Source organism: Eublepharis macularius, chromosome 4, assembly GCF_028583425.1.
Source record: "Eublepharis macularius isolate TG4126 chromosome 4, MPM_Emac_v1.0, whole genome shotgun sequence".
In the NCBI taxonomy this organism is placed as follows: Eukaryota; Metazoa; Chordata; class Lepidosauria; order Squamata; family Eublepharidae; genus Eublepharis; species Eublepharis macularius.
The window spans coordinates 48298181-48325476 of record NC_072793.1 but is presented as its reverse complement, the minus strand read 5'-3'; the positions used below and the strand labels follow the sequence as shown (position 1 = coordinate 48325476).

Below are 27296 nucleotides of genomic sequence, written 5' to 3'. Positions count from 1 at the left end.
AGTATAGGAACTAAATGTACCCTGTTTCTCTTAACAACCTGAACCTAAGTTTCAGGGCCTGATTTCCATGTAATTTGGAATAACCTATCCCGTATTCACAAATTCAGTACAGAACCATTGTTCCCACTAGTCTCTGCTTGAGTCAAAGTAGAAAGGGGAAGAAAAGGAACACTTACCAATTCCGGCCTATTGTTAATAATAACCAGGTGAGCCCCTTCATTTTCACATGACTGCTTCGCAGCTGTCCAAGGTGCACTTAATGTTGAGAAGAAGTAGCAGTTTTTCTCAAATGAAGCCCAGTTGGGTGGACATTTGGTACAAAAATGCTCTGCAAGGATCCAAAAGAAAAGTGCTGGAATAAGAAACAGTGCCATAACTCAGGGTAAAACTCTACTGGAATCAGGATGAGTCGACATGGTTGGGTAACTGCCAAGTTTTATGGCCTGATTCTAGAACCACTAGGAGGAGGGCATGGGGCACTACCAGCACTACCACAGCTTAAAGGAGCACAAAAATAAGTGAAATGAAATACAAGGAATTTTTATGTATGACAATCTACAGCATTAGATAATTGCTATGCATACTGTAGACCAGTGATAGGGGATCATCAGGAGTCACATGTGGCTCTTTGACATGCCAGCTGTGGCTCTTTTGGGCACCATTCCACTTTGTGATACCTGCCCATGTCCCAGGAAAAGGGACACAGCCATTGCCTGGCAAGGCTTTTCTTTGGCTGGTGGGACCCATCTTGAGACATTGGAAGGACTGGAGGATAGGAAAGCTGTTAGCCTCTCTGAGATGTGAGCCTTGGGTCAGGGATGGAAGTAAATGACCCATTTTCTCCAACCTTCTCCTCAGCCTTTGCATTCTTATCCCAGCACCTGGGAATCTGTCAGGAGGATGGCAAGCCAACAACAGAAAAAAGCAAGTAAAACCACCACCAAGGCATCCACCCAGGAAAACACTGAGTTAGCCATAGTAGGATGGTAGTAGTTTTGCACCTCTTTCTCCATAGCCAGCTTGCTCTCTTTTGGGTGCCTTGGCCATCTCACTCTCTTGCCTGAGCTGCTGTGCTTCATGCTGAGGTGAGAGAGAGCGAAAGCAGAGAGGGACACTCTTCCCTTCACTCCAGAGACACAAGGGCTGGCCAAGGTTCAACAGTGGTGGGCAAAGACAACTCTTTGTGCTCACAGGTACTCTGGTAAATTTAAGAAGTTAGAATTATATGTTTAATATTCATAGAAAGATTATTGTATGAGGGTGTTTTGTGGGGTGCACAGCTCATGGAAGGCCACGTTTACATTTACTGTCAACCAAAAGAGTCACATGATGACTACTGTGTGCCCTGTGTACCACAGGGGGCACAGTGGTCATGTGGCTTTTTTGACGGATGGTAAATATCAATGAGGATCCCCTTGAGCAGTGAAGTGAATTACACAGCTGTAGACATATGCATTATTTTCAAGATTTATCTTTAAATGTAAATCATTTTGGCAATAATTGCTATGCTGTAATGTAATGACAATAAGTTATTAAAGACTTCAGTGTTTTCCATGTGATAAAGTTTCACTTGATATCCAGCTATACCGGTAGTTCTAACTATTGTAACTATATGAAAGTAATTCTGTACAAGTAATACATTTTCTTATGTTTACTATAGAATTTATTTTCCACCGTCAACTTTCATTTTTCCTACCTCTTAGATGGCAAAAAATATGATACATGTGCTATAGTAGCATAAGGTACAGCAGTTTGCACTCTCTTTCTCAAGTATTGAGTATACTTGATATTTTTCTTATAGGAAACAAAGACATTTATACATTCATATTCCATAAATATGCCAAATAGTACAATTTTATGCTAAGTTATAAATTATGCATTGTATGCTGTTAAATCAGTAAGAGTAGTTTTTGATAGGAAAGTATTGCATCTATTTCAATTTTTTCCATAATTTCTAGATTTTTTTCCCAAAAAGGGAGGGGAGGTTCTTTTTCCTGTGGCTTCAGGATTTCCAGATATTTTACATCTCTGGTTTGAACAAACCATCAAATATACTTGAGAGCTCAAGACCTAAATCTAAACTGTTGTTTTGTGTCAAGTAAGATGATGAATGATATTTTTGGAATTTCTCAGTACTTCTTCCCTCTTTAATACTTCCGTTAATACTTCGAAAGCAATCTAAAGTGACTCATCACCTTTCTCTTTGGTAACCAATTCCATGTTGTGCAGAGAAAAACTTTTTTGGTGGGGGCGGTCTGTGAAGTCAATACTGAAGGGTTGGCAAAGATCACGCATAATCCTCAATCCTCATCAGTCCTACTGGTATGTGGAAGAAGCTGGTAAAAGAAATTACTATGGATGATGTTAAAAGAAATGGGGGTGCCACAACATTTGAGGCTAATGTTGGGACAGAATATGGGGGAACAAAATGGGTTCCAGTTGGCAAAGTTGTCAGATAGGAATGCATACTATCTCCCTACCTCTTCAACCTCTATGCAGAGCATATCATGAAAGCTGGTGTAGATTTAGAAGAAAGTAGAGTGAAAATTGGTGGAACATTAAGAATTTGAGCTATGCAGATGACACCATGTTACTGGTAGAAAGCAGTGAAGAGTTGAAATGACTACTGATGAAGGTTAAAGGAGAAACTGCCAAAGCAGATTACAGCTGAACATTAAGAAGACAAAAAAGTAATGACTACTGAAGAATTACAGAATTTTAAAGTTGACAATGAGGACATTGAAATTGTTCAAGATTTTCTATTTCTTGGTTCATTCATCAACTAAAAGGGAGACCGCAACCAAGAAATCAGAAGATTGACAGTGCAATCCTAAACAGAATTACTCCAATCTAAGCCCATTGATTTCAATGGGCCTAGACTGCTTAGGATTGTACTGTGAGATTTGGAAGAACAGCCATGAGGGAACTAGAAAAGATCATTAAGGCTGTCTCTCTAGGGAACAAGATCAAGATAATCCAAAGTATGGTATTCTCCATTACTGTGTGTGGATGTGAACGTTGGACAACAAAGAAAGTTTGTGTAACCCCTATGAGGTTTAGCCCAGTAGGGTGGAATCAGTAGTTAGAGGCAGGCAGCTGAGGAGGAGGCTGGTTGCTGGGGAGCTTAATAATAATTTGTATGCTCTTATCACCTTGAATAAGGCAATCAAATGTTGTATGTAAACAATATGACTTAAAGTGGTGTTTGAGTATTGTGTTTGGTTGGTGTTACTGGGATTGTATTATTTTTGCAGAGCTGTAATTCCCCAACAAGAGGACAGAAGCCTGGGCTACAGTTGCTCCAAAGTAGTGAAAAAGGACTCACCACTTTGTGGAACATTGAACTGTTTTACCTTTTCAAAGACATTGTTGATATATAGTTTTCTGTATGGTTGCACTTATGAGTTAGGTTTTTTTTTAAGTTGTATTTTATTAATTGTGTGAAAGTTTGCCATAGAACCCATATAAAGAGAAGTTACAAAAGTCAGGAAGAAAATTGACTCATCTGAAATGTGGTGCTGGAGGAGAGTTTTGCGGATTCCATGGATGGCCAAAAAGACAAATAGGTGGGTTCTAGATCACATCAAGTTTGAATTCTCCCTAGAAGCTAAAATGACAAACCTGAGGCTATCGTTCTTTGGTCACATTATGAAAAGATAAGACTCTCTGGAAAAGTCAATAATGCCAGGAAAAGTGGAAGGCAGTAGGAAAAGAGAAAGACCCCAAATGAGATGGCTTGACGCAATAAAAGAAGCCCGTCCTCCAGTTTGCAAGATCTGAGCAAGTCTGTTAATGATAGGATGTTTTAGAGGTCTTTCATTCATAGGGTCACCATAGGTCAGAGGCAACTTGATGGCACATCTCTCTCTCTCTCTCTCTTTCTCTCTCTCTTCTCTCTCTCTCTCTCTCTCTCTCTCTCTCTCTCACACACACACACACACACACACACACACACACACACTACATCCTTTTTTCCTCCTAGAGAAATAAACATCAAATAGATATAAACAAGATACAATATTCTATTTGGGGGCTATTCAAATAATAAGTACTTGAACAGCATCTACGTAAAGCGTCCCTCACCTGTCAAGTTGTGTAGTTCTTCCAGCACTTTTGTCGCATCTTCAGCAATTCTTCTGTTTTCTTCTCTCAGCTTTGCCACTTCCTCTAGCAAAGAAGGAATCAAGTTCTCTTTCCTCATCTGAGCAGCTAAGGAACAGTAAATGAGAACAGAAACTGCTGATGAAGTTCAGATGATACCGAGTCAGGAGGACACTCTTCTACGAAATCAAGGGACATGGCCTTCCTTTTCTTCATGTTTGACCTCTAGTCACAGATCTTCTGCATCCTGTTTAGTCTAATCCTAAGCATTCTTCCATATCCTAACAGTTCATAGATTCTTCCTGAAGAAGGTTATTTGTGCTGCCTGGTTTTGTAATGGGAAATGAGGAAGCTTTTTAGTAAAATATTGCTGTTCTTCCTTATTTTGATGTCCTGCCATCAAAATTAACAGGAGGAATACACATCTTGAGAAATCATAAGTGGATCAGGGTAATCCTTGATGACTTTGTGTAATTTGTAACCACTACACCATCCTAAAGTTGTTTTTGCAAATGTCTCTCACCTGTTAAGTTCTGTAACTTTTCCAGCTCCTGTATCACATCTTTGGGGTCTCTATCATTCTTTCTTCCCAGCTCAGCCAGCACAGACAGAGTCTGCTCATCTAGTTTCTTTACCATTGACAGAGTCAAGTTCCCTGTTGTCATCAGATCACCTAAAGAATAGAAAATGTCAACAGAATCAGCAAACGAATTTCACAGCTCTATGTTAGCATGTCCTTCCGTTCTAACAGTGTTTTGGATCATTCCTAGTTTCAAATGCTCAGGTTTTATTGATAAAACTACAGAACCTTGTACAGCTGTTCAGATGCCTCAAGTAGTTCTCTGACCTACATCCTGGTGTTGGATGTCTGGTTCCTTGTACAAGTCAGATCAGGTCCTTGTTGCAGCTCCCTGATTGGATGGGAGGGCTATCTATTATATGGAGATCAGGTCTCTTGCTTCACCTGCTGGCCTCCCTCTTGGTTGCCCACTGCCACTTAGCAGGACGGGACAGGGATTGCCAAAAAAGCAGTGTCACTCTGATGGCACAGGGTTAGTTCTGGCAAATACCTGGAAGTGACATCATGTCTCTGATGGTAGAACCCTCCCCATCTGTACCAGCCCCTCTTACTACATTGTACTGCATAGGGAAGATGATTCTAGGGGTTCATACTCCATGCAATAATATTGTTGCCACACTGCAGGCTCATGTCTCCTAACTTTCAAGCAGTGCTACCATGGCTTGTGCCACTGGCTGCTCACCTCCTCCTCCGCCCCACCCCCAAACTCTATCCTTATGATATTTGTTTCTTTTGAGGGGCATTGGCAATCCTAGTCTTTTTCAACCCAGCCTTTCTTCCTTCCAGCTGCCCCCATCTATACAAGGTATAGCCCAGCCCCCACAAATAGCTGGAGCTTTCAGGGGGTGGAAACCCTTGAAAAAACAGTATCACTTGTGTCACTATGTCACTTCTGTCGAAAATCTGTAAGTGATGTCACAGCCACTCATGAAGCTCTAAGAATTCTTCAAATCTCTATGGTAAAGACCACAGAGATTTGGGGAATCCCTTCAATGTCACAGAGTGGATGTGACATCACTTCAGGTTTTCACCAGAAATGATGTCATGATGGATGCCACGCTGATTCCTATCCTGCTTTTCCCTCCACTGCCCAGAGGAAAACAGAAGGACGGTTGTATTGTTGAAGGAAGGAAGGTTGCACCGAAAGCAGGAAACTGCCCTCCACCATCTGGAAGTTGGTAACCCTATGATGAAGTGCTGTTGGATTGCACACCTACCAGTCATTTGTCACAAAATTTTAATATTGTACAGATGGTTTGATAGAGCTGCAGGTATGCATGCTTTTCAAACTACTGCTACATGTAGCTGTATTTTCCTGATTATATTTTGCTTCTACCATTCTGAGGGTAGCAGGATTGCATATCACTGACAGATCGATCCTGAGGGCTGCTGTGGTGGTGCCATCCATCTGCCAGACCAACAGTGGTGGTGCCAAACCATTCCCTAAGGGGATACTGCACAGGCTGGGGACTAGGCAAATGCTCTTTCAGCTGGGCTGTCAGTGCTGAGATCCCAGTGGAGTCCCCAAACAGCACCATCATGCATAAACGATGGCACAAGGACCCAAAGGCACAACTGAAGCAGACGGGGGTGGGGGGAGTAATCACTAGGTGGCAGCCACAGTGATCTGGCCCTGGAACATGTACAGAAAAGAGAGGGGTGGGCTGATGCATTGCTGGCCCATGCCCAGTAGCCCCAGCCAACACCCACACACAAAGGCATAACTGCCAAGGACAACAGATGCCGCGACTTGAACAGGGGAAGGGGGCCCTAACACCCCACAGACCATCATCCAACGCATAACCACACTCCTGGGCCCAGGTGAGCGTAGGCCACTGTGTGTCATTCCAGAAACAGCAGTACAAGCACCACCCAGCACCAGGCAGGCCCTCCACCACTGCCTTGTCCTATGGAACACTCTGAGCCATGAGGGCATGCCCATGCTTGCAAGAGGACCCCAAAGTGTCATTCCACCACTTCAGAGTGGACAGCTCTATACTGCATGACCCAAGTCAAAGACACACTCTGCCACCATGTGCCAGAAGACACAGTAGTGAGCTGTCGTGGAGCTGCTCCTGACAGTGACACGGGTAACACTGGCATACTCAACCACCAGCCCATAAAGGAGCACTTTCTCCTCCTTGGTCCAGTTTGGCTGGCATTGGGTATTGGCACCTGCTGGGCCTGGTGCACCCATGTAGGCATGCCACAGAGAAATGCTTGGGTGGAGCCAGCCACCATCAGAATTGCCGGGCTGCGGAATAGCTCCATGCCCCCACCTGACCAGAGGATGGATGTCTTGCAGCAGCAGCCCAATGATGGCAGCTAATCCAACCATTTTGAGGACCAGGGTAAAATGAAGGGGAGGCAGTGATGGTGTCCTCCCAGGGGGGACAGGGGATGCTGGTACTGCCCCTCCCCCAAACTGGTGCAAAAGTGAGCCTGGGCAGATAGCCTAGCGCTGAGCTGGAAACCATTGCCACCTCAGGAACATCCCTCTGGCAACAGCGCAAGGATCATAAGTCCAATATGAACCTTTTTGTCTCATGGGCACAGGCTGCCCTGCACAAGGGCCAAGGCCCTTCCTCCCACCACCACTGGCTGATACATTTGTGATCCACACAACACATCTGGATGGCACAGTGATGACACAGGAGAGGCCATCCCAGGTGCTACCATGAGTGCATCAGCACACTGCAGATCCTCAATGATACTTGCCTGGCACTGTTCTGCCTGGACAGGACTGCCATCCAAGGCCTTTGGTCTAGCACTGCAGGGCCAGATCCTGCTTCCAGGGCCATCCCCACCCTCCAGAAGGTGCTCCTGGTCCCTTCAGTAGTTATCCATGGGATCAGTTCAGGAGGTCATGGCCAAAGTGCTGGAGGTCTCCCAATTCTCAGTGAGCTGTTGCCTCAACAACTTCCTGATAGCCTAGTACAACAATTGCAGGAACATATGCACTGGCCTCTACCCGTGCCTTGTATGCAGGGTCCACAAATTTCAGGGCTGTGAACTCCACCTATATAGCACACATAGCATCCTCAGGCAAGTTGCAGGTCTTCTGCAACTGCCACCACTTTTATAGCCTGAAGATACAGGCCAGCTGCAATTACCAAGGCATCTTCACAGTCCTTGAGTCTAAATTCCCAGGCAGCACGCCTGGGAATTTGATGCATCTGGTCTCAACCAGCTACTGGCAGGAGCTGGCTGCTGGGTAGGTGCCTCAGATAGAGGGCAGTGGCTGGTGCCAGGCACAGCCAAGCAAATAGGGGTATGACAAATCTTTTCCTTGCTACCAGAGATGACTGAGGCTACCCTCTGCTTCTATTCTTGCTCATGCTGCATGCTAGTGACAAGCCCACAACCAGGTGCACCATTGGACCTGTATGGTCACTGAGCGGGCTTTTGGTAAGCTAAAGATGCGCTTTTAATACCTGCACCACACAGGGCCGAAGGGCCATGCAGCCTTTGAGCATTGCCAAGCTGTTAACTGTCTGTGCTATTCTCTACAACATAGTCATCTGACAGCAATTGCTACTCTCCCAGGTGGGGTCTGAGGATCCAGAGGCCAGTCCACCAAAGCTGCCACGCATGGGACAGAACATCCGGGGCATCGTCGAATGGGAGTGGGTCTGGGAATACCTGTGGTGGCAGAGATGCTGCCCTGACACGGTCCCCTTCTCATTGGCAGGATGTGGCTGGGCCATCAGGCAACTGCCCCACTGGTGGACCACATGGTGACATTGCAGGGTGGGGCCCCACAAATATCAGAAAGGGATGGCTTCTCTGGATAGACCTAGGCCCAGGAAGCCAGTATACACCATGCACAAACTTCTGCAGGCAGTGGGGAAGCCCTGATCTGCCACTGCTGATGGCAAGTATCACCCATTCCAGCAAGGTTACATGGGAGGGTGTGCAACACACTTCACAGCACATAGCCTGGATAGGATAATGGCCCAATTGCATGCTTAGAGGAAGGTTGAAAGGGTGGCCTTCCATGGCAAACACAAGGTCCAAGGCTCCACAGGCCAGCCCATATACTTCCCCCAACCCTCCTTCAACATCACATTGAACTTCTGGGGCTGTGATGGCCATCCATGCTACAGTGACAGGAGGGTCTCAGGTAGGTGATGGCTACTGCACTGGCATGTGCTCTGCAGGGCAGCACAGTTTTCAAGGACATGCTCCTCCACCAAATAATGCTTCCCTTCCATTTCTGCCCTGCAGCAGCAATGGAGTGGGCACAGGCAGTGGTCACCTTGACCAGTGCACCCACAATGGAAGAGTTGCCATCAAGCAGTGACAAGTGGACCAAGCTGCCACCAGCTCAGAGAGGTACAGCCAGTGGGACAGCTCACCAGAGATGCCCACACTGATTGCCTCACCATTACAAGATGACATCTATGGCTGGGAGGGGTCAGTGGCCTCCTCTTCCCAGCCAGAAGGTTGTATAGAAGAGCTGACAATGTGTAAAAGGTGTAAAGATGATGAGGATAGAATTTGGCTGGTCAAGGCCACTATGGGCAAGACAGGGAGTGAAGGGCCAGTTAGAGCAGAGTTAGATATCTAGGTGGCTTGCCATGTCAGCTATTGAACTGAGTGCCTCCCCACAATTCATTGGGAGTCTGAGATAGTAGGAAATGATGATCCAACCCTGCAGCAATAAGTTACTGTCTGATGGAACTAGGGGTGGAAAATGGGGACCAAAAGGCTATGCAGGGGATTGGTTGGGTCCTCCTGATGGCACTCTAGGAGGCAGACTACCCAGGAAAAAGTGGGAAAGTTGCAGGATAAAATTGCAGAGTTAAAGCTGCAACAAGCACTCTTGCAGGAGGCCAAAGAGGAAGCCCAAGCCTGAGGAAAGGCAACTGAGGATAAGGCAGGATGCCTAGCTGTACAATTTGCCTGTTTATGGCATAGGAAATGATCAAAACACAATCTTTGTGCTGATTCCTTGAAAGCGCAGGCTTTAGTAAAGTCCTCTAAGTGGGGCCCAGAGATGTGGAATGGAGACATCTGGGAATCTGCAGAGAAGGAGGAATGGACTGAGGGGGAAGATGAAGGTGAGGATACCCAGGAGGCATGTCCCTTAGGGACCAATATGTCAAAAGGGATGCTAAATGTTCCACCTTCACATGCCCACACAGTGTCTGACTATACCCAGATGAAGCTGAGTGACATTGCTAAGGAGAATTGCCAACACACCTGTGAACCACTGGGAGAGTGGTTCACTCGATTGTGGGACCAAGGGAGCCATGGTTTGGGGGTGAATGAAGGGGAATTGCAGAAACTGGGGGCCCTGGCAAATGACTCCAGTGCTAAATCAAGCCTTGAGAGGTCCACAGTCTGAAGTGCATACTCTCTTTGAGTAGTTAGCTGTGGCAGTGCACCACAGATATCTAGAGCCCATGGACTGGTATGAAGCAACTGGACATTGGAAAATGGTGGAAGAAGGAGGGCAATGGTTGTGCGATATGGCTACCCAGTCAGGCATTTACAGCCTACAATTCCAGAGTCCACAGAGCGAAGCTTTCCCTTCAGGCATGTGTACTTGGCTGATGCAAGCTGCCCCTGCTGCTTTGTGAGGGGCCTTATTGGCCTTGTGGAGTCTTGTACAGGCTCTCCAATAGGGGAGGTAGTACTCCTGTTGGGTCAGTTAGGGAATATGCCCCATGAAGACAAGATCAGGGCCTTTGCAATGCAGCCTAAGTCTCTAGCCCAGGGCACCCAGAAAGCACCCCCAAATATGCAAAAGAAGAAGGTAACCCGGCGATATGTTTATGCAATTATTGAGGGCTGGGATCCAAAGGGAGGTTACTGATGGGGTCTCAGCTGAGATTGTTTGCATTGTATGTGGCAAAATGGAAGAGCAAAGAAAAAGAAAGTCCCAAGGGCAAGGCACTGTCACCCCCACTGTCCTGACTGAAGAGGTGCATGCACCAGAGAATGGATGATATCTGCATATGGCCTGGAAAATTCCCCTTCCTAAGAGACAGGGGTGGGGTGGGTGTCCAGGAATGAGGCTAATAATGGGAGCCATATATGGAGACTGATGCCCGTATCTTCCATTAACCATCAACTGGAACACAATTGCAGTTTTAGCACCACCAAGAACCCCCAAGAACAAAGGGGGAGGCCCAGAGGATTGTGGAGCTCATAGGCTTTTAGAGGCAACATATTCCTCATTTTGTCCAAACGTTTTGCCCTGTTACATGGTGACCAGGAAAAAGACTAACATTGAGTGGGGAGAATTGCAGCAAATGGCCTTAGAAGCAGGTAAAGCAGCAATAGTACATAGGGGCATGCACCAAGAAAATTTTCAGCTTCAGTTTTGGCTCAAGGGGGTTCCAGAATAATTCTGTTCTGTTACTGGTTTGTTCCAGCTGGGGTGGTGCCAGCTTTGATTTGATCTGTTTGGTTGTTTTCATTTTCTTGAGTTTCAGCCTTTTGTGCTTGCATTGGCCGCACACTGTTCTTTTGGGAGTGGGGAAATGAGGCTATCAGGCAGCTGTTTTGCATGCAATGCACCAAAATTGCACAGAACACAGTTCTCCCTTGAAACCATCGATCTACCAAGTCTGAGAGCACACAACAACAGGGTTCCATTTTTATGGACCCTGAGGAATGCTTGGTAAAGGTTCGCATCAAGGCAAATGTTGCACAGGGCTGCTGCGCATACAAACACATTGTTCTTTTCAAGGAGGGAGTTGGGGAAATGAGGCTCTATTTGCCAAAAACTGCATCATCCAAAAATCCATTGATCCAATGAGTTTCTCCTAAAGCACATGAAAACTCAGACAACAATGAACCCCAAAGAAGGTAAATGTGGCAGGTGCACACAATGTCATGAAATGTACTGGCAAAGTGGCATCGCCACAGAATGCCAGCATGGTGCATAAGCAAGGAAGTTGTGATGGAATTCACTTTAATTAAAGGTTTCCACAGTGCAGCATTCAGAGCGTGGAAGGGAAGGAGTTAATAACTGCCTGGAAGGGGAGATTGATTGACAGGCTACCCTCCCCCCCAACTGGCTAGTTGGAATGACAGTTGGTGCTGACAGGATTTTTGAGTTCAGTCAGGATTTTTGAGTTCAGTTGAGATGGGTCAGACTAGTACCCTTCTGAAGTGAGGAAAAAGAGAACATCTGCCTTAACTGTAACGACATTATCTTAAGGAGGACTTTCAGTTGATAAGTCCAAGTATTGAACACAGTACAAATTGAAACCCATTTACACAGCCAAGATAGAACTGGAGGCATGTTTTTGGCACAGTGAGCAGATAGTGAGTGGGACTCCCATTCAGCCAAGTGAACAGGGTTATGTTTTATGAAGAAGAATAATTCCTGCCCAGTGTCTAGTAAGGGAGTTTTGGCTCTAAGGAGGACCCCAGGTCTGTTTTAAAGGTAAAACTGTGTTGAACTGATATCTGGAAACCTAAGTTTAAAAGGGAAACTCTGTGAAGAAACATTGTTACTGTAAACAAAGGAGTAAACAAAACACCTCTCACTATCAAGATCTAAGAATAATAAACCGAGCTTAAAGGAACTTATTTTGCCTGTGTATTCTATTCTACCAACAAATTTTACCTCAGCAATTTCATCCCCTGATTGTCCGTATCCCTGTTCAATAAAGTTGCTGTTTCTTTTGAGATCTAGAGGAGTTAGCCATGTTAGTCTGTAGTAGCAAAATAGAAAAGAGTCCAGTAGCACCTTTAAGACTAACCAACTTTACTATACCATAAGTTTTCGAGAATTACAGTTCTCTTCATCAGATGCATGGAGGGTAAGAAGAAACTGGTCAGATATATAGGTGGAGAGGGGAGGGGGGAGTAGATGCAATCAATGGCTTCTGATAATGGAATCAGTTTGCTTCTGATAATGAAATCAGTTACTTCTGATAATGAGATAACCATTCATAGTCTCTATTCAGTTCAAGCCTGACTGAGTCAAATTTACATATGAATTCCAATTCAGCAGCTTCCCGTTGGATTCTGTTTTTGAAAGGTTTCTGTTGAACTACAGTGACCTTTAAGTCCTTGATGGAATGTCCTGATAGACTGAAGTGTTCTCCCACTGGTTTCTGGATGTTGCCATTTTTAATGTCAGATTTGTGTCCATTTATTCTTTTGCGCAGAGGTTGGCTGGTTTGTCCAATGTATAGAGCACATGGACATTGTTGGCACATGACGGCATATATCACGTTGGACGATGAGTAGCTGTAAGAGCCAGAGATAGTGTAGTTGACGCCATTGGGTCCTGTAATAGTATTCCCTGGGTAGATATGAGGGCAGAGCTGGCATCTGGGTCTGTTGCAGGGTCTGGTACCTGTGTTGGTGACTCTGCTAGCCAATTCATGGTTGTAAGTGAGAAGTCGTTTCAGGTTGGGGGGCTGTCTGTAGGCAAGGAGAGGTCTTCCACCCAGGGCTTCTGAGAGAGAGGCATCATTTTCCAGGATGGGTTGTAGATCACTGATGATATGTTGGATGGGTTTGAGCTGGGAACTATAGGTAACAACCAGTGGTGTTCTGTTGTTAGTTCCTTTAGGTTTGTCCTGGAGTAGACTGTTTCTGGGTACTAGTCTGGCCCTATAGTTCAACAGAAACTTTTCAAAAGCAGAATCCAATGGGAAGCTGCTGAATTAGAATTCATATGTAAATTTGACTCAGTCAGGCTTGGATTGAATAAAGACTATGAATGGTTATCTCATTATCAGAAGTAACTTATTTCATTATCAGAAGCAAACCGATTCCATTATCAGAAGCCACTGATTGCATCTACTCCCCCCTCCCCTCTCTACCTATATATCTGACCAGTTTCTTCTTACCCTCCATGCATCTGATGAAGAGAACTGTGATTCTCGAAAACTTATGCTACAGTAAAGTTGGTTAGTCCTAAAGGTGCGACTGGACTCTTTTCTATTTTTCTTTTGAGAGTTATTCAGCCTCTAGTGCCATTTCATATAAAGAGATAAAGGGCTCCTGATTTTCCTCTATCAAGTTTCTAGACTGGACAAAAAAGCCTAAAATATAACCAATTATCAGGCTGGGACAAAAGGAACTTTACAACTTTAAAACCACTAACAGTGACTTCATCATGTAGACCCCAGGAGTGCTTCTGCGCTTCATGCCGAGCCAATTTGGGCCTCAAACAAGCCAATTTTTAAAGAATTGACCCGGCGCAAAGCCCGGTAGCACTCTGGTGGCTTGCACGATGACATCATTCCTGGAAGTGACATCATTGCACCACACCAGGAGCAGTGCCTGTTCCCACATCTTTTCCCCTGGAAGTGGGGGATTACCCTGCCACCACCAGGGGACCGGCAACTCTAGATATGGCACCCTGAAAACACCAAGGGGTGGAATGTAGTACTATTAAGGAAAAAACTCCGAGGAGGAGCAGGGAATGGTGATCTTATTGTCAAATCCTATTATGGCTTCAAGCATATTGGCAGGGCACTAGATAGCCATAATTACAAATAGCTACAAGATTACTTCATCCCAGTGACTCAGCTTTTCTAGTAAAAGGTTAAGAGCTCCAGGTGAGGGCGTTAGCCTTCAGCCAGCATGACTCGGCCAGTGACCAGATGTTGTTAGTCCTGGGAGACAGTGCGTAACAGGCAGAAGGAAGTATAAAAAAGGAAGAGAAAAGGTAATTATGTGGTCTTTACTAGAGACCAGGAGGTGTCAGAGTCAGAGGTATGGCTATTGCTATAAGAAGCCCTCAGAGACTGAGAGGGATGTTAGGTACTGTTGTCTTTGCTTTGGTTGATGTTGTGGGCTGCTTATTTTTTTTTTTTGGCCTTAATTAAACTGTATTTGTGCTACAGAGATATTTTGCCCCTGTGAGCTTCCTTGACCTTCCAAATCCCTGACAAAAATCTTGCCTTAGATGAAGCAGTCTCTGGCAGAACAAGCCTCCTGTTCTAGGGTGTGGATGGTTGCTGGGATATGGCCATCTGTGTTCTCCTCACACCATCACCTCCCCCAGGTCCAGGTCAACTGGGGGCTCCTCAGGACCTGTGTATGGGCCATTCTCCCTGAGCAATGTACCCCATATGAGCTATGCCTTAGGTTTTGTTGGTATCATGTCTAGGCAGTGGTGGTGCACAGCACACTGCTGGGCTGGCTGAGGGAGCTGTGTAACTACTGCCCCCAGGAACACTCCTTTCCATGCCTATCCACTGATGGCCCTGTGATGGTGAGCAGCATCACAGCCACATGGTTGCCTGGCCCTACAACCTGTGTGTTCCCATTGTAACTCCAGGTTCTGCTGGCATAGGGACTGATCAACTGCCTGGGCACCACTCCCCCAATCACTACATTAGGATTGTGCTATGCATCTCATGCTTTTGGATATGTAGCGTGGATCTTCTGGGAATGCTTCATGGTAGAACAATCCTCTAGATCATTGTCTGCCACATCTGGGATGTCTGAGATTTTCCAATGAACTATTGGACAAATGTAGTTGTGATTCTGTCTATAAATACACCTCTTTATATCAATAGCGTATGTGGGGAGGGCATATGTTAAAAGAAATTTGGTGAGATAATTAACAAATCTGGTAACTGCTGCAGAGATTTGGTATTGGATGGTTTTGGCATTTGCTATACTGCTGTCCTCTTCAGGGTCTGGGCCGTTTCCACACATCTTCTCCCCCTCCTGAAAAATGGTGCAAAAGTTATGGAACGTGCCTTCTTAGTGCAATTTCCTGACATGACTTTGCTTCATGGCGTAATGACGTCAGAAAACACCACGAAGCGATGGAAAATCGCACTACGAAGGCGTGCCATTCCGTAAGTTTTGTGCCATTTTTTGGGAGGGGGGGACGTGTTGAAACGGCCCAGGCTGCAAACCTTGAGATGTTAAGAGATGACCCATTTGGGTACTGCTGTCAATTGTAGGTTTTATTTGTTGTTGAGTTTCAGATTGACTTATCTGGCCCTTTCAAGGAAAAGAGATAGCCATCATTCTTAACAACCACTTCTGTGGTATTTCCACGGCCTTACATGAAAATGTCATCTGCAATGACACTATTCCTGTAAGACACACCAACACATCCTGTTGATGACACTGATACTTCTCTGCTGCTTGCTTTATTCCAAAAGACATCCATAGCCACCTGTAACAGCCATCTGGGGTTCAAAACGTAATAATACAGCTGTTGCATCTAATAAGACTTTCCTATATTCATCATTTCCATCTACCACTGCAAATATTTTTGCCTTGGCAAGGTCAGAGAAGATTGTATGTTTTGAGGAGCTGTTCCTTTGATATGCCAGTTTGCACTTGTCTCTGAGCAAAGTTTCTGTTAGTTTCTATACCAGTTTCATGGATGGTTTGTGATGTATTTAATGCTACAAATGGTAGGTATTTGGTGCTACTTGTTATTAGGATGGGCATCTGCTTGGAAGTTACAGTCTGTAATCCCAGTTGACATCCTTTTCCTTGGTATACTACACTACCCTAATGTTGTGAATACAGTGCTTTCAAACAGTTTCAGTTTGAGTTTGTGTGCTGATAATTTTTCTGCCGCTGTTAGCATAATGTTGAAAAACTTTCCAACTCATATTCACAGATGTACTCTTATCTGATATTTAGTTTTATGCTTAAAGCAGCATCTCAGAGTTTCTATACAGGATGCTAATACACATTTTACAAATCAGCTTGTTGCTTTAGTATGTACATTTTGATGTCATGGACACACAAAGATTATTTTCATTTATATTCCACTTTTCAACTATAAAGCCCTCAAAGCAACTTACAATACTTTATAAATATAGGGATAGGAACCATAGACATTAGTGCTATGTGCCACTGTGTGCTATCTGGTGCTTTGGGTATGATCCTACCGGGTAGTTCTATGTTGTTTGATGTATGTCTTAGAATTGCTTATGCTCTATTTTGGCATTTCTTCAACTCTCTATTAGATTTCCGCTGGTGTTAAATCTTTGCAAATCTGCATTTATTGATCCCCTTATGTTATTTATTGAAATGTCCTTGAAATTGACTGTACTAACTCACACTGTATAATCCACCTTAAGTTTCAGTGAGAAAGACAGACTATAAATAACATAAATCAATAAACTACCTGGAAAGTAAGTTTCAGAAGGTGGTGCTGGGGGGACTGCTGCATGACCATTTGCCCCCTGGCTTGCGGGGGTCCTGCAAGGCTCTGTCTTCTGCCCACAAGGCTGGAGTTGGTTCCCAGTTCCTTATTCGCACTTCCTAGATTCTTATTTGCAAATCCAAACACAAATATTGGGGGGGGAATTGACAAGCTCTGTATCCCAAAATAAAGTTTGGAGAAGCATATATCATACATTTCCATGTTCAGGGGCCTCTGCCCTCCAAGTGAACCTATCCTGGGTCCTTCCCCAGAGCCCAGTTCCTGAGCTAAGTGCTCTCAGGACAAATGAACAAACAGAAAGGGGAGGGTAGTAGCACCCTGAAACAATCTATGGATCACTCCAAATCACACAGCCCAGCACTCCAGAGACTGTCCCATGCAAGAAGACATGCATTGGTGTCAATCCAAACACTGGTTCTGGATAGTGATTCCAGGCACCTGCCAGTGGTGGGCCGTCTCCCAGTAGTATCCTTTCCTGTCCAGTTTTGGGCTGCCCACGGAGATCGCCTGCCACTGGCAAGCACCCTGGGAACATGTGTGGTGCGAGCGCTGCCAGGGATGGGACAACGTCACTTCCAAATGGGCTAAAATTAGCCCTGCACAAAGCATGGGAGCACGCCCACGGGCAGTGTGATGACATCACTGCCCAGACGTGACGTCATCATCCAAGCACAGGATCGTGCATGAAGATAAACCTAAAGACACAAAGTAAGCGCCAGGTCCCCCTGCTTCCCGCAGGGAGGGTATAGGAACCTGACAACCCCAGTTCTGGAGCTAAGACCTCTTATCCGGGCTGCCTCCCAGAAGCTTGTATTGGGAAGAGATGTGAATAAGGAACTGGAACAGCTACATGCCTCCAAATGAGGCTTACTCCACCCTGTATCATACACCCATACAGTCAAAGGGATCTGCCTTTAGGGTGGACCTCAGATTCTTCCGGCACCAAGGTCCAGTTCCTGAGCTAGCTGCTCCAAAGTGGGCTGCCCCCCACAAATGTACAGGCAGAAAGCAGGGGAAGCTGAACCACAAAACAATCTTTCCATTACCCCAAATATATGTGAATAAGGAACTGGAACAGCTACATGTCTTTTGCAAACCAGATATTCTCCACATATTGTGGGATATATCCTCATTTCACATATCTGCATATTATTCATGCTTGCATATTAATCAAATATATCCTGACTGTTATAAAGAGGTAGCACATATATACATACATCTAGTAGAATCAAAGTATATAGGCACTAGATTTCAGTTTATGCATGCATATCCATATGAATATATCTCCCTTTCTCTTTTACAAAGGGGATCGTTGATAGAGACCCTCCCTGAACTTTCTTTAAAATTCTTGATCTGGCCCCAAAAGGTGAAAGCAGTCTCACTGTCTGGATTCTGGCTATGGTCAACTGATAATGGGAAGTAGAAGGGGCGAATTGTAGCAACATATATACCAAGGCCAGCAATAGATTAGGTCATGACATGTCAAAGCAAAATTATCCAACGTGTGCGGAATCAGAAAGTGACATCTCCAGAAAGAACTGATATTGAGAGGTTCCAGTAAGGATGAGAATGTTCCTTGATACAATAAACAATTGTAACTTTGTGAATGGACAACCCAAAATTTGATTGACCAATGGAATTATGTCAGCTCATCCATAAGTTTGAACTTTTTAACCAATTATGTATCTTTTATTGTAATTTTTGCTAATGAATCCAAAGGTATAAATCTTCATGTATTTGTCTTTAGAGGGGAAGAAGAGCGGGTTTCTGGGTACCATTTAGCCCTTACTTAAGTTTTCTTCCTTGTTTGTATAAACAATACATTATCTCCTTTATTAGACTTCATTCTCTGTGTGTGTGCATTTCTTTTAATTGGGTAGAATACACAGACACACATTTGTGTGTACAACAATATCATGCAATTGTAGATTGTATTTGCAAGGTTTTGTGTTTATTTTTAATACCAGTGTTATTTTTAATACCAGTGTTACATTTTGATACCTCTTTTATGAATGATTTTAATGCACATTTTAATACCAATTTTTGTGCACTTTCTAGGTTACAGTGCAGGTTACAATACTTATGTCTGGTGTGGCATCTGCTCCGAAGTAGTCTGCCCCCAGAAGAAATGTACAGGCAGGAAGGAGGAAGATTGTACCCCCAAACAATCTTTGGCCCCACAACTCCAGAGACTAGAGATGTGAAGAGATGGACTGGGCCTCAATACAAACACTGCTTTTGTCACCGGAAAATAACTTTTGAAGTACACATGTTCAGAAATCCCATTGTCCTGCAGCTAAACTGTTGTCCAGCACCTCACTCAGCAGACTATTAACATTATTTATTGCTCTCTTCAAAACTCTCTGCTATCTTGAATGCTACTAAGTCCCTTTCATTTTACAAAAACTTTAATACTATGTGGTGATGATCACTACTGTACTTTTATAGGGTTTTTAAAACCCGGTAGTACCTGATTCTGGCTACTTCCTGGAAAGGTGTCAGATGCTATAAACTCTGACCAAATGCCTTCCCTATCCTTCATCACATTTGTTTCTCAGTGCAGTGCTATAGCGCACTTTATACCTTCCTTGATCAATAATCTGGGAATTCACCATGTCAGTGGCAAAACGGTTGCTTGGGCCTTTAATAACCTGTATGTTACTAGCATCAAGAGGCTAGTAACGTTTGAGAGTGCCTTTTGGATGCTTTGGACCATATCTAACAACTTGGTGAAGGTGATACTAGGTGTCTGTTTGTAATGACATTTCTGAAGCTAGTCAGAGTAGCTTCTACATGCACGTTGGATTGTTACTAGCATGTTTTCTGTAAACGTGCATTTCACATATGTTAGGTTGTGTCTTTTCAGCAATGTCATCTTACATTGTTTTTTCAAAATGTCTTAGAAAACCAGACTCTCTGATCCTGCTTTTGAGGACAAAATCATAAGTGCGTTTATGGAGCATCATCCTTATTTACAGAAAAGAAAATATCGAAAGGCCACATCCATTTGGGGAAGACTAGCAAGGAAGTTCCGGATTCATCCTTCCCAGAGGCAGCCCAAGTAAAATCTCTTTGTGCCAGAACCGCCAGTTCTTTATTCACATCTCTTCCTAATACAAGCTTCCAGGAGGCAGCCCAAATCGGAGCTCTTTGCACCAGAACCGATGTTTGAATCAGGTCCAGTCTATGTTTTCTTGTTAAGGAAAGTCTCTGGACTGCAGGGCTGTGTGATTTAGGGTAATGGACAGTCTCTGGAGTGTGATATGGGGTGATTCACAGATTGTTTGGGGGTGCTGCTACCCCCCTTTCTGCTTGTTCATTTATCCTGAGGGTACCCTACTTTGAAGCAGTTAAGAACTGGGCTCCAGGAAGGACCCAGGATAGGTCCATTTGGAGGGCAGAGGCCCCTGAACATGGAAATGTATGATATGTTCTTCTTCAAACTTTATTTTGGAATACAGAGTTTGTCAATTTCCCCCAATATTTGTGCTTGGATTTTTGAATGAGGAACTAGGAACTGCAATAACTGGGAATCAACTTCAGCTTCATCTTCTGCCCCATGCTTTTCAACATCTACATGAACCTCTGGGTGAGGTCATCTGGAGATTTGGTCAAAACTGTCACATGTGGATGACATTCAACTTTCGCACTTCCATTGGATCCCATTTATTCAAATGCCAGAAAGGGACAAGATGAGTGGCTACTTGGATAACCTGAGTGGGGCAATAAAAGAGGGAGATATATGCTCCCAGATGGTTGGAGAAAGGAGTGCCAAGTGTCCCTCGATGGGCATGTTGTGTATGAGACATATAAAGATGCCCTTTAATTGAATCCTCAAGAAATCAGGTTTTTCCACATGTGGAAAAATCTGCACATTGGCAGAAAGAGTTTTAAATGACCTGTAGTTCCTTTGCCTGTGTGTTTGCTCTGGACCAGGTGCCGGGTGTTGCCTGTGGTTTGGGGAATGGAACACTCATCCCATTGGGATGCCAAGGTAATATTGGAGAAAATATCCCTTAGATAGCTTTATTTTTTCTTTCTTTAATTCTTCCTGTAATATCTTCCTGTATTTCTGTGCTCTGGTATAGTACAATATTTGGTATAGTACAATAAACATCCTTCTCTGTTTAAGAAGAAGGCTGTTTCAAATTTCTTACCCATGTGCCTAGCTGATCATCCATGCTTGGCAACGTGCATGTGCTCAGAGGCTCACCACCAGTAGTAAATTGCTTGTGAAAGAGATGCCTGGGAAAATCAGTTTGGTAGTGGCAGGTCCAAAGGATATATAGCCCATGGGGGATAAAACTGTGGAGTCTTGCGCTCTTATATGCAAGTGCACATGTACTCTTCCCTGAATAAATCAATGGCAGCTGCGGCTAGGAGTGGCTTTGACTGGTTAGCCAGCTGCAGCCTTTCCTTGATAGAAAAGATCTGACCATTGTGGTGCATGCCCTGGTGACATCTAGATTAGATTATTGCAATCTGCAGTGTATGGGGCTGTCCTTGAAAAGTGCTCAGACACTTTAACTAATATAGAATGCTGTAGCCAGGATGCTGACGGGAGTGGGTCATAGGGATTGTATTATTCCAGTCTTACTCATCTACACTGGATCACAATATGTTTTGAAGGCCAATTCAAGGTACTGATATTCGTCTTTGAAGCCCAGAATGGTTTGGAACCAGCATGCCTGAAGGGACTGCAGACTCCCATATAAGCCTACCTGATCACTAAGGTCACCTTCCAAGGCCCTGCTTCAGGTGCCCCACCTTCCAAGATTAGGTGGGTGGCAACTCAAGAAAGGGTCTTTTTGGCTGCCACACCACTCATACACATAAAATATACACAAAATGTATACAGATTCTTGGATGGGGTCTGAAAGCAGTACCTGTTAGTTCTGAGGATTTTGTAGATTTCTGTTCATTTCTTTGAAACCTTACTGGAAATATGGCTGCCCCAGCTAGAGAGGAAAGTTAGTGATGGCCCTGCTTCACTGAAGGGCATGACAGTACACAGAATCTGCCTCTTACCTGCAGATTTCTGGAGATACGGCAGTTCTTGGAGCAAGACAACCTTCTGACCAATTCCAGCTATTTCCTTTGACACTGCAGATAGGAGACGATGGTTTACTTAGAATCATGGAGCAACTCTGTTGAGTTGTCTTGCACAACCCCCATTGAAAAAGACAAGAGTTGCTTAACAGCATATTAATGATCTTGGGCCGCTTCCATTAATAACTGTAATTCTGCTTCTGACTTGATGTTTCCTTTCAATTATGTATGTTAAACAGGGCAATGCCCCCACCCCAGTGGCTGGCATGTGGCTTTGTCATGTGAAAAATGTCCGATGGGAGCAAGTAAAACTGCATACTTGCATCTGACTGTTCTGCCACCACCATCCACTTTATTGGCACTTTCTCAAACATGTTTTTAAACTAGCAAATGTAACACTGCAAGTAACTTTATAAAACAAATTAGAACTGGTAGCAAGATTTTCTGTCTTTACTAACACATAAGAGATATAGTAAAAGAAGAACTTACAGTTAAGGGTCATCTGTGATGATGACGAGTCCGATGACTTGCCGAGCAGACTCATTTTGATAGCTTTGGACATCTCTGATTCTATATATAAGAAGAGTCTTTTCATTCAAAGATCAAACATTTTTGCCTCTTTATGCACATGTGTTCCTCAGACCCTGTTATAAAGTGACTGAATAATCCCCTACAAATACTATGTGGATTTCCTTATGGTATTCAAACAATTTCTTCCAGGATAAAGTGCTCTATATAATAGTCTGAATGAGGAAAGGTAGGCCAAAAGACCTCAAATCGTTTATGGCTTTTGTTCTCTTTAGGTCTTTTCGTAACATAAATTTCTCTTGGTGGGGTTGTTTAGCAGATGCAACTAATGAGTAGAAACAGGAACAGAAGGTTATGCTGGGGAAAGAAGGAAAATGTGGACTGAGTTATTTTTAGCACCAAAGTGCTAGTTCACCTAGTCATATTAAACCAGAATATGTTAGCTCCTATACACTTATTCTAGTCAAAATTCAAGAAGGGCTCTGATTGCCTTGGTAAAAGCTGATCTTTCATGAAAACATTCTTCTTTAGGGCCATTTCATGTATTATATTGCTGCATATAGATTAATGTCGAAGCACTGAAATTCTGTTCGGTAGACTTAGAGATTCTATTCACTTTCCCCTGCACGAATAAGAGTACCGCAGCTACGACCTGTTTTATGTGCACCAAAGCTGCGTCCGTGAATGCACTCAGGCACACACATGCTTTCTTTTTGTTTTTTCCTAGTAGCAACTCCTAGCAGGCCTGATCAAGCCACTTTTTAAGGTGCCAATATGTATGTGTGTTTAAAGGAATATTGTTTAATGATGGTTTGTGGGGAAATTACAGAGAAAGTTCCCTTGTATGCCCACATTCCTCTATAACCAGATGTTCACTTTCTCATTGGAATTTTATTTAAGGCATTTATCATCAGCCTCCGTTTATGTAACAAATGTTTCAAAATGTAAAAAGTGAACTAATACTATGATAACGTATATAACAACATTGGGATACATCATCCATCCATTGTTCACATGGAGAAAAATCAATCTATGAAAACATTCTGTTATTATGAAAAAAGTGATTGAAGTGTGTTAAGGAAAATTAATCTGTGTTAAATTATAATAGTGATTAAAGCCCCCAAACCACTGACAACTTCTCTGTTAAACAAAAAAGCAGGTCATTGCTGGAATATGTTCTAAGAATACACTAGCTTGTGATTCTCAAAGCTAAATAGCAAGAGAGCAGTGTCCTCATAGAGCTGCATTTCTTCTTTCTGAGAGACTTACCATTTCTGAGGCTTTGAGATAGAAGAGCTATAATAAATAAAAAGCCAATTCCCAGTATAACACAGTAGATAACAATTTTCCTTTTGATGATATGGATATGGAAACCTGTGTGAGCAAAACTGGGGGTTAGTCCTTAGAACATATTTCACCACATGTTTTAGAACACATCCGTTTATTCCACAAATGCATAGGAGATTGAGGAGTAAAATAGGAATTGATAATGGAAAAGGAATGGGAGATGGGGGGAAATGAGTAAGAAATAAACCTATGTTTGGATTGCAACAAATTGACATTAGAGATAGGAGACCATATTCATAAGATGTGATGCATCTGACAAAAAGAACTGTGGTTCTCAAAAGCTTATGCTATAGTAAAGTTGGTTAGTCTTAAAGGTGCTCCTGGACTCTTCCATATTCATATGAAATATATATACCTTAGCAGGGCTTTTTTTCAGGGGGAACGCGGTGGAACGGAGTTCTGGCACCTCTTGAAAATACTTGGCAATAATGCTTCAAAATAATATTATTTCAAATAAACCCGTGTGTTTCCTCCTCATTTCCCTCTTGAGTGTTCTGCCACCTCTTTTCCTAGAACCGCCCCCCCTGTACATTAGGAAACCAAGTACTAGGATTCAATTTTATCTGTAACTGATATTGGCTTCATGCAGCTGTATCCATCTAGCAGTCAAAAAACACTGTGGATTGGATCCAGTGATTTGCTCATACCAATACAAGGACAATACACTCAGACACCAAAAACAGCATGTGTGTTTTCTCCTCAGAATTCAACAAGCTGGAATTTAAAGAAGAGCAAATGTATTATTTACTGCACACGTATGAAAGTGGCTACACAGCAGACATTAGGCATTCTGCAGTAATGGGTATTTCAAAATTCCATCAAGAAAACATTTTCAATGGCTCTAACCTTTAATAAAAAATTAATTGCTTCAGAGCCAAAGGCAAAGATTGAATATGAACCACGCCTAAATAATTCCATCCTATGGATATGTCTAGTCAATCAGGTAAATATTACCAACAAAGTTCTTAGCTTTTTATTATGTAAATGTATTAAAATCTTTCTTACTCCAAGAAACAGTCTTCTCTATGCCATCGTTTCCCTGAACTAATTGTTCTAGCATTAATGCTGAGTCCACAGAAAGTCATTTTCTTCCCACTGGCTCAGCCACCATACCTTTCTCCTGTGCTTTCTTCTGACCCTCCATTAAGACATTCACTTGCTCTGAGTTGTCCCATTTGATGTAGGACGTTTCCATCTCTTTAGTTGTGAAGAAGCCCCTGAAGACGGCTTTTATACCAAGGAAGTGTCATCAATGCACAAATGAATGCCTCATGTAATCTTATTTCCCTTCTCCAGGTCTGAGAGGTTAAAAGGCTTTGTGTAGGAGATTTTGAGCTTAACTGTGCAATACAGTTCTGCATTGAAGCAATTCCACAGACCAAATTCTGTCACAACTAGAAAAGCATAATTTTTTAAAAAGTATTTTATTTTGGAACACATATTATGCATTTAAAAATATTGTCTATTCAAATTACATATCAAAATGCTTATAGTTACAGAATAGCTGAATATGACTGCAAGAAGAAAGACAAAATGGATAAGAAATAATTGTACAATTTGTTTTACAGTTTATTTAAATGTTCTTACATTACTAATGAAAGTATGAGCATTATTTATGTACAATGACATCAGAAAGCTTCTTGCACATGATAGTGGATGAAGAGTTATAGAATGCATGTTGACAAAAGGAAAGGTAAGGAAAGGGTTATCAACATGAAAGTAAGCATCAGGACTTACTTGGCTTTTTGTTAATCTATAATGCAGTCCCAAGTAGAGTTATACCCTTCTCAGTCCATTGAAGGCAATGAGATTTGAAGGTGTAACTCTGCATTGGATTGCGCTGTTAATTTTGTGAGTTACTTTTTCTGGAAGAACTATTTTCCAAAGGTGTTCCTAGCACATGCTATTTGTAATTTTTGTCATAGATATCTAGTTCTGTGATAAGATGGACTATGCTACAAGTAGAAGAGTTCTTAAAATGTTTTGTGCCATATTTTAATTTTTCTCCACCATATAATGTAAGTAAGTCAGTGTTGAATCTGATGTTAAATTCATTTTAAATTTTTTCTTATGGTCATTTATCAGTTGCCAAAAAGGGGTTTTTTTTGAAGCTCCACCACATGTTGAAGGATGAACCTGTACTATTGTAGTATCGCCTGCAGCAATGGATGTTTTATAGATATATTTAAATTATGCTGGAGTGAGATGCCATTTGTATAGTACCTTCAAGGAATTTTATTATATCATTGTAGAAACTGATTTTAAAGGATATGTCTTCCAGGTGCCAGCCAAAACTTTAAATTGCGTATTTTTTTTTACCTCAAATCCCCTTTCCAATCAGTGTGTAATGCATCAGTATTGCCGTAAGTAATTTTAATTAAGAAATGTATAAATATTTGAAATTGGCCCTTTTGTGTAGGTAGAACTTGACTGAATACGTTCAAAATTAGTTATTTTTTATTTTTATTTTTTTACTTTATTTTACTTCATTTATATTCTGCCTTCCTCCTCAGTGGGGACCCAAAGCAGCTTACATCATTCATCACCCTCCATTTTATCCTCACAACAACCCTGTGAGGTAGGTTCAGCTGAGAGTGTGTAACTGACCCAAACTCACCCAGTTTCCATGGCAGAGTGGGGATATGAAGCTGGATCTCCCAGTTCTTAGTCTGACTCTCTAACCACTACAGCACAATGGATTTGTTGATTGATGGATGATAAAATGTCAAATTTTCTGGAATTGGAACCTGGTTACTTAAAAATTTTGTGGTTTGTGGTTTAAAAATTTTGTGGTTCAGGTGCCCAAGAGGGTCCAATTAGAAGAGAACAAAATCTGTCAGTGTACATATACCATGAAATTCCCAGTTCTGATATTGCCAATATTTGTTTTGATCATAAAAATGTGGATGATTTAGAACATATATGAGAATTGAAATAAAAGGAGCAATTTTTCGTATCCAAACTCTCCAAATAAGAAGTGTTCATCTGGTAAGTAGATGTGGAATTTTACAGGCTGTCTTCAAATGATAGTATATGTAGTGATGTGGAATACACTGGAGATAATTCATCGAAACCCAATATTGTGCAGATTTTTGTAATAAAAAGATCATATGTCTGAATTGGTGGACTTCAAAATATAATTTCACATTTGAGAACCCTATAGTCTCTTCTGTTTGATGGCAATAAAGTGTACCGTTATTGATTCTTGATTTTTTCCAGCATATTTTGCCTTTTCTTAAAAAGAGTACATTTTGGATTTTCCCCCTTTTGTCTTTATAGTGATTTATTAAAATTTGTTTAAATTACATTGCATATTTTGTACATTGCTTTGGGTTCCCACTAGGGAGAAAAGCAGGATTAAAATACACTAAAGAAAATAACATATATGAAATAGAAAATTTTACATTTTGGGTGGAATAACATCCGCTGATGAGGAGAGACTTAAAAGAACGAAGCTCTTTTATAGAGTAAGAAAATATACAGCAAATTGTTGTAGCTAATGACTCCCCAAAATGGAAAGATAAATAAAAGTAAGTTCAAAGTTTCTGCCAACACAAAAGAAGATCT

The 27296-nt window shown here is 42.7% G+C and overlaps 1 protein-coding gene across 1 annotated transcript in view; it reads right to left on the bottom strand.

The window, feature by feature from the left end:
* LOC129328922 (C-type lectin domain family 17, member A-like) overlaps positions 1 to 24944 on the bottom strand; it is a 28817-nt gene extending 3873 nt beyond the window's left edge. The window contains exons 1-7 of the mRNA XM_054978251.1: positions 24843 to 24944; positions 23652 to 23756; positions 22344 to 22424; positions 21834 to 21908; positions 4625 to 4774; positions 4084 to 4209; positions 177 to 328 (exon numbers count right to left, since the gene is read on the bottom strand). Of these exons, the coding sequence (XP_054834226.1) occupies positions 177 to 328; positions 4084 to 4209; positions 4625 to 4774; positions 21834 to 21908; positions 22344 to 22424; positions 23652 to 23756; positions 24843 to 24924 (771 nt within the window). The 5' untranslated portion in view covers positions 24925 to 24944. The remainder of the gene's footprint in view (positions 1 to 176; positions 329 to 4083; positions 4210 to 4624; positions 4775 to 21833; positions 21909 to 22343; positions 22425 to 23651; positions 23757 to 24842) is intronic.
* Between the last annotated feature and the right edge of the window lie 2352 nt (positions 24945 to 27296).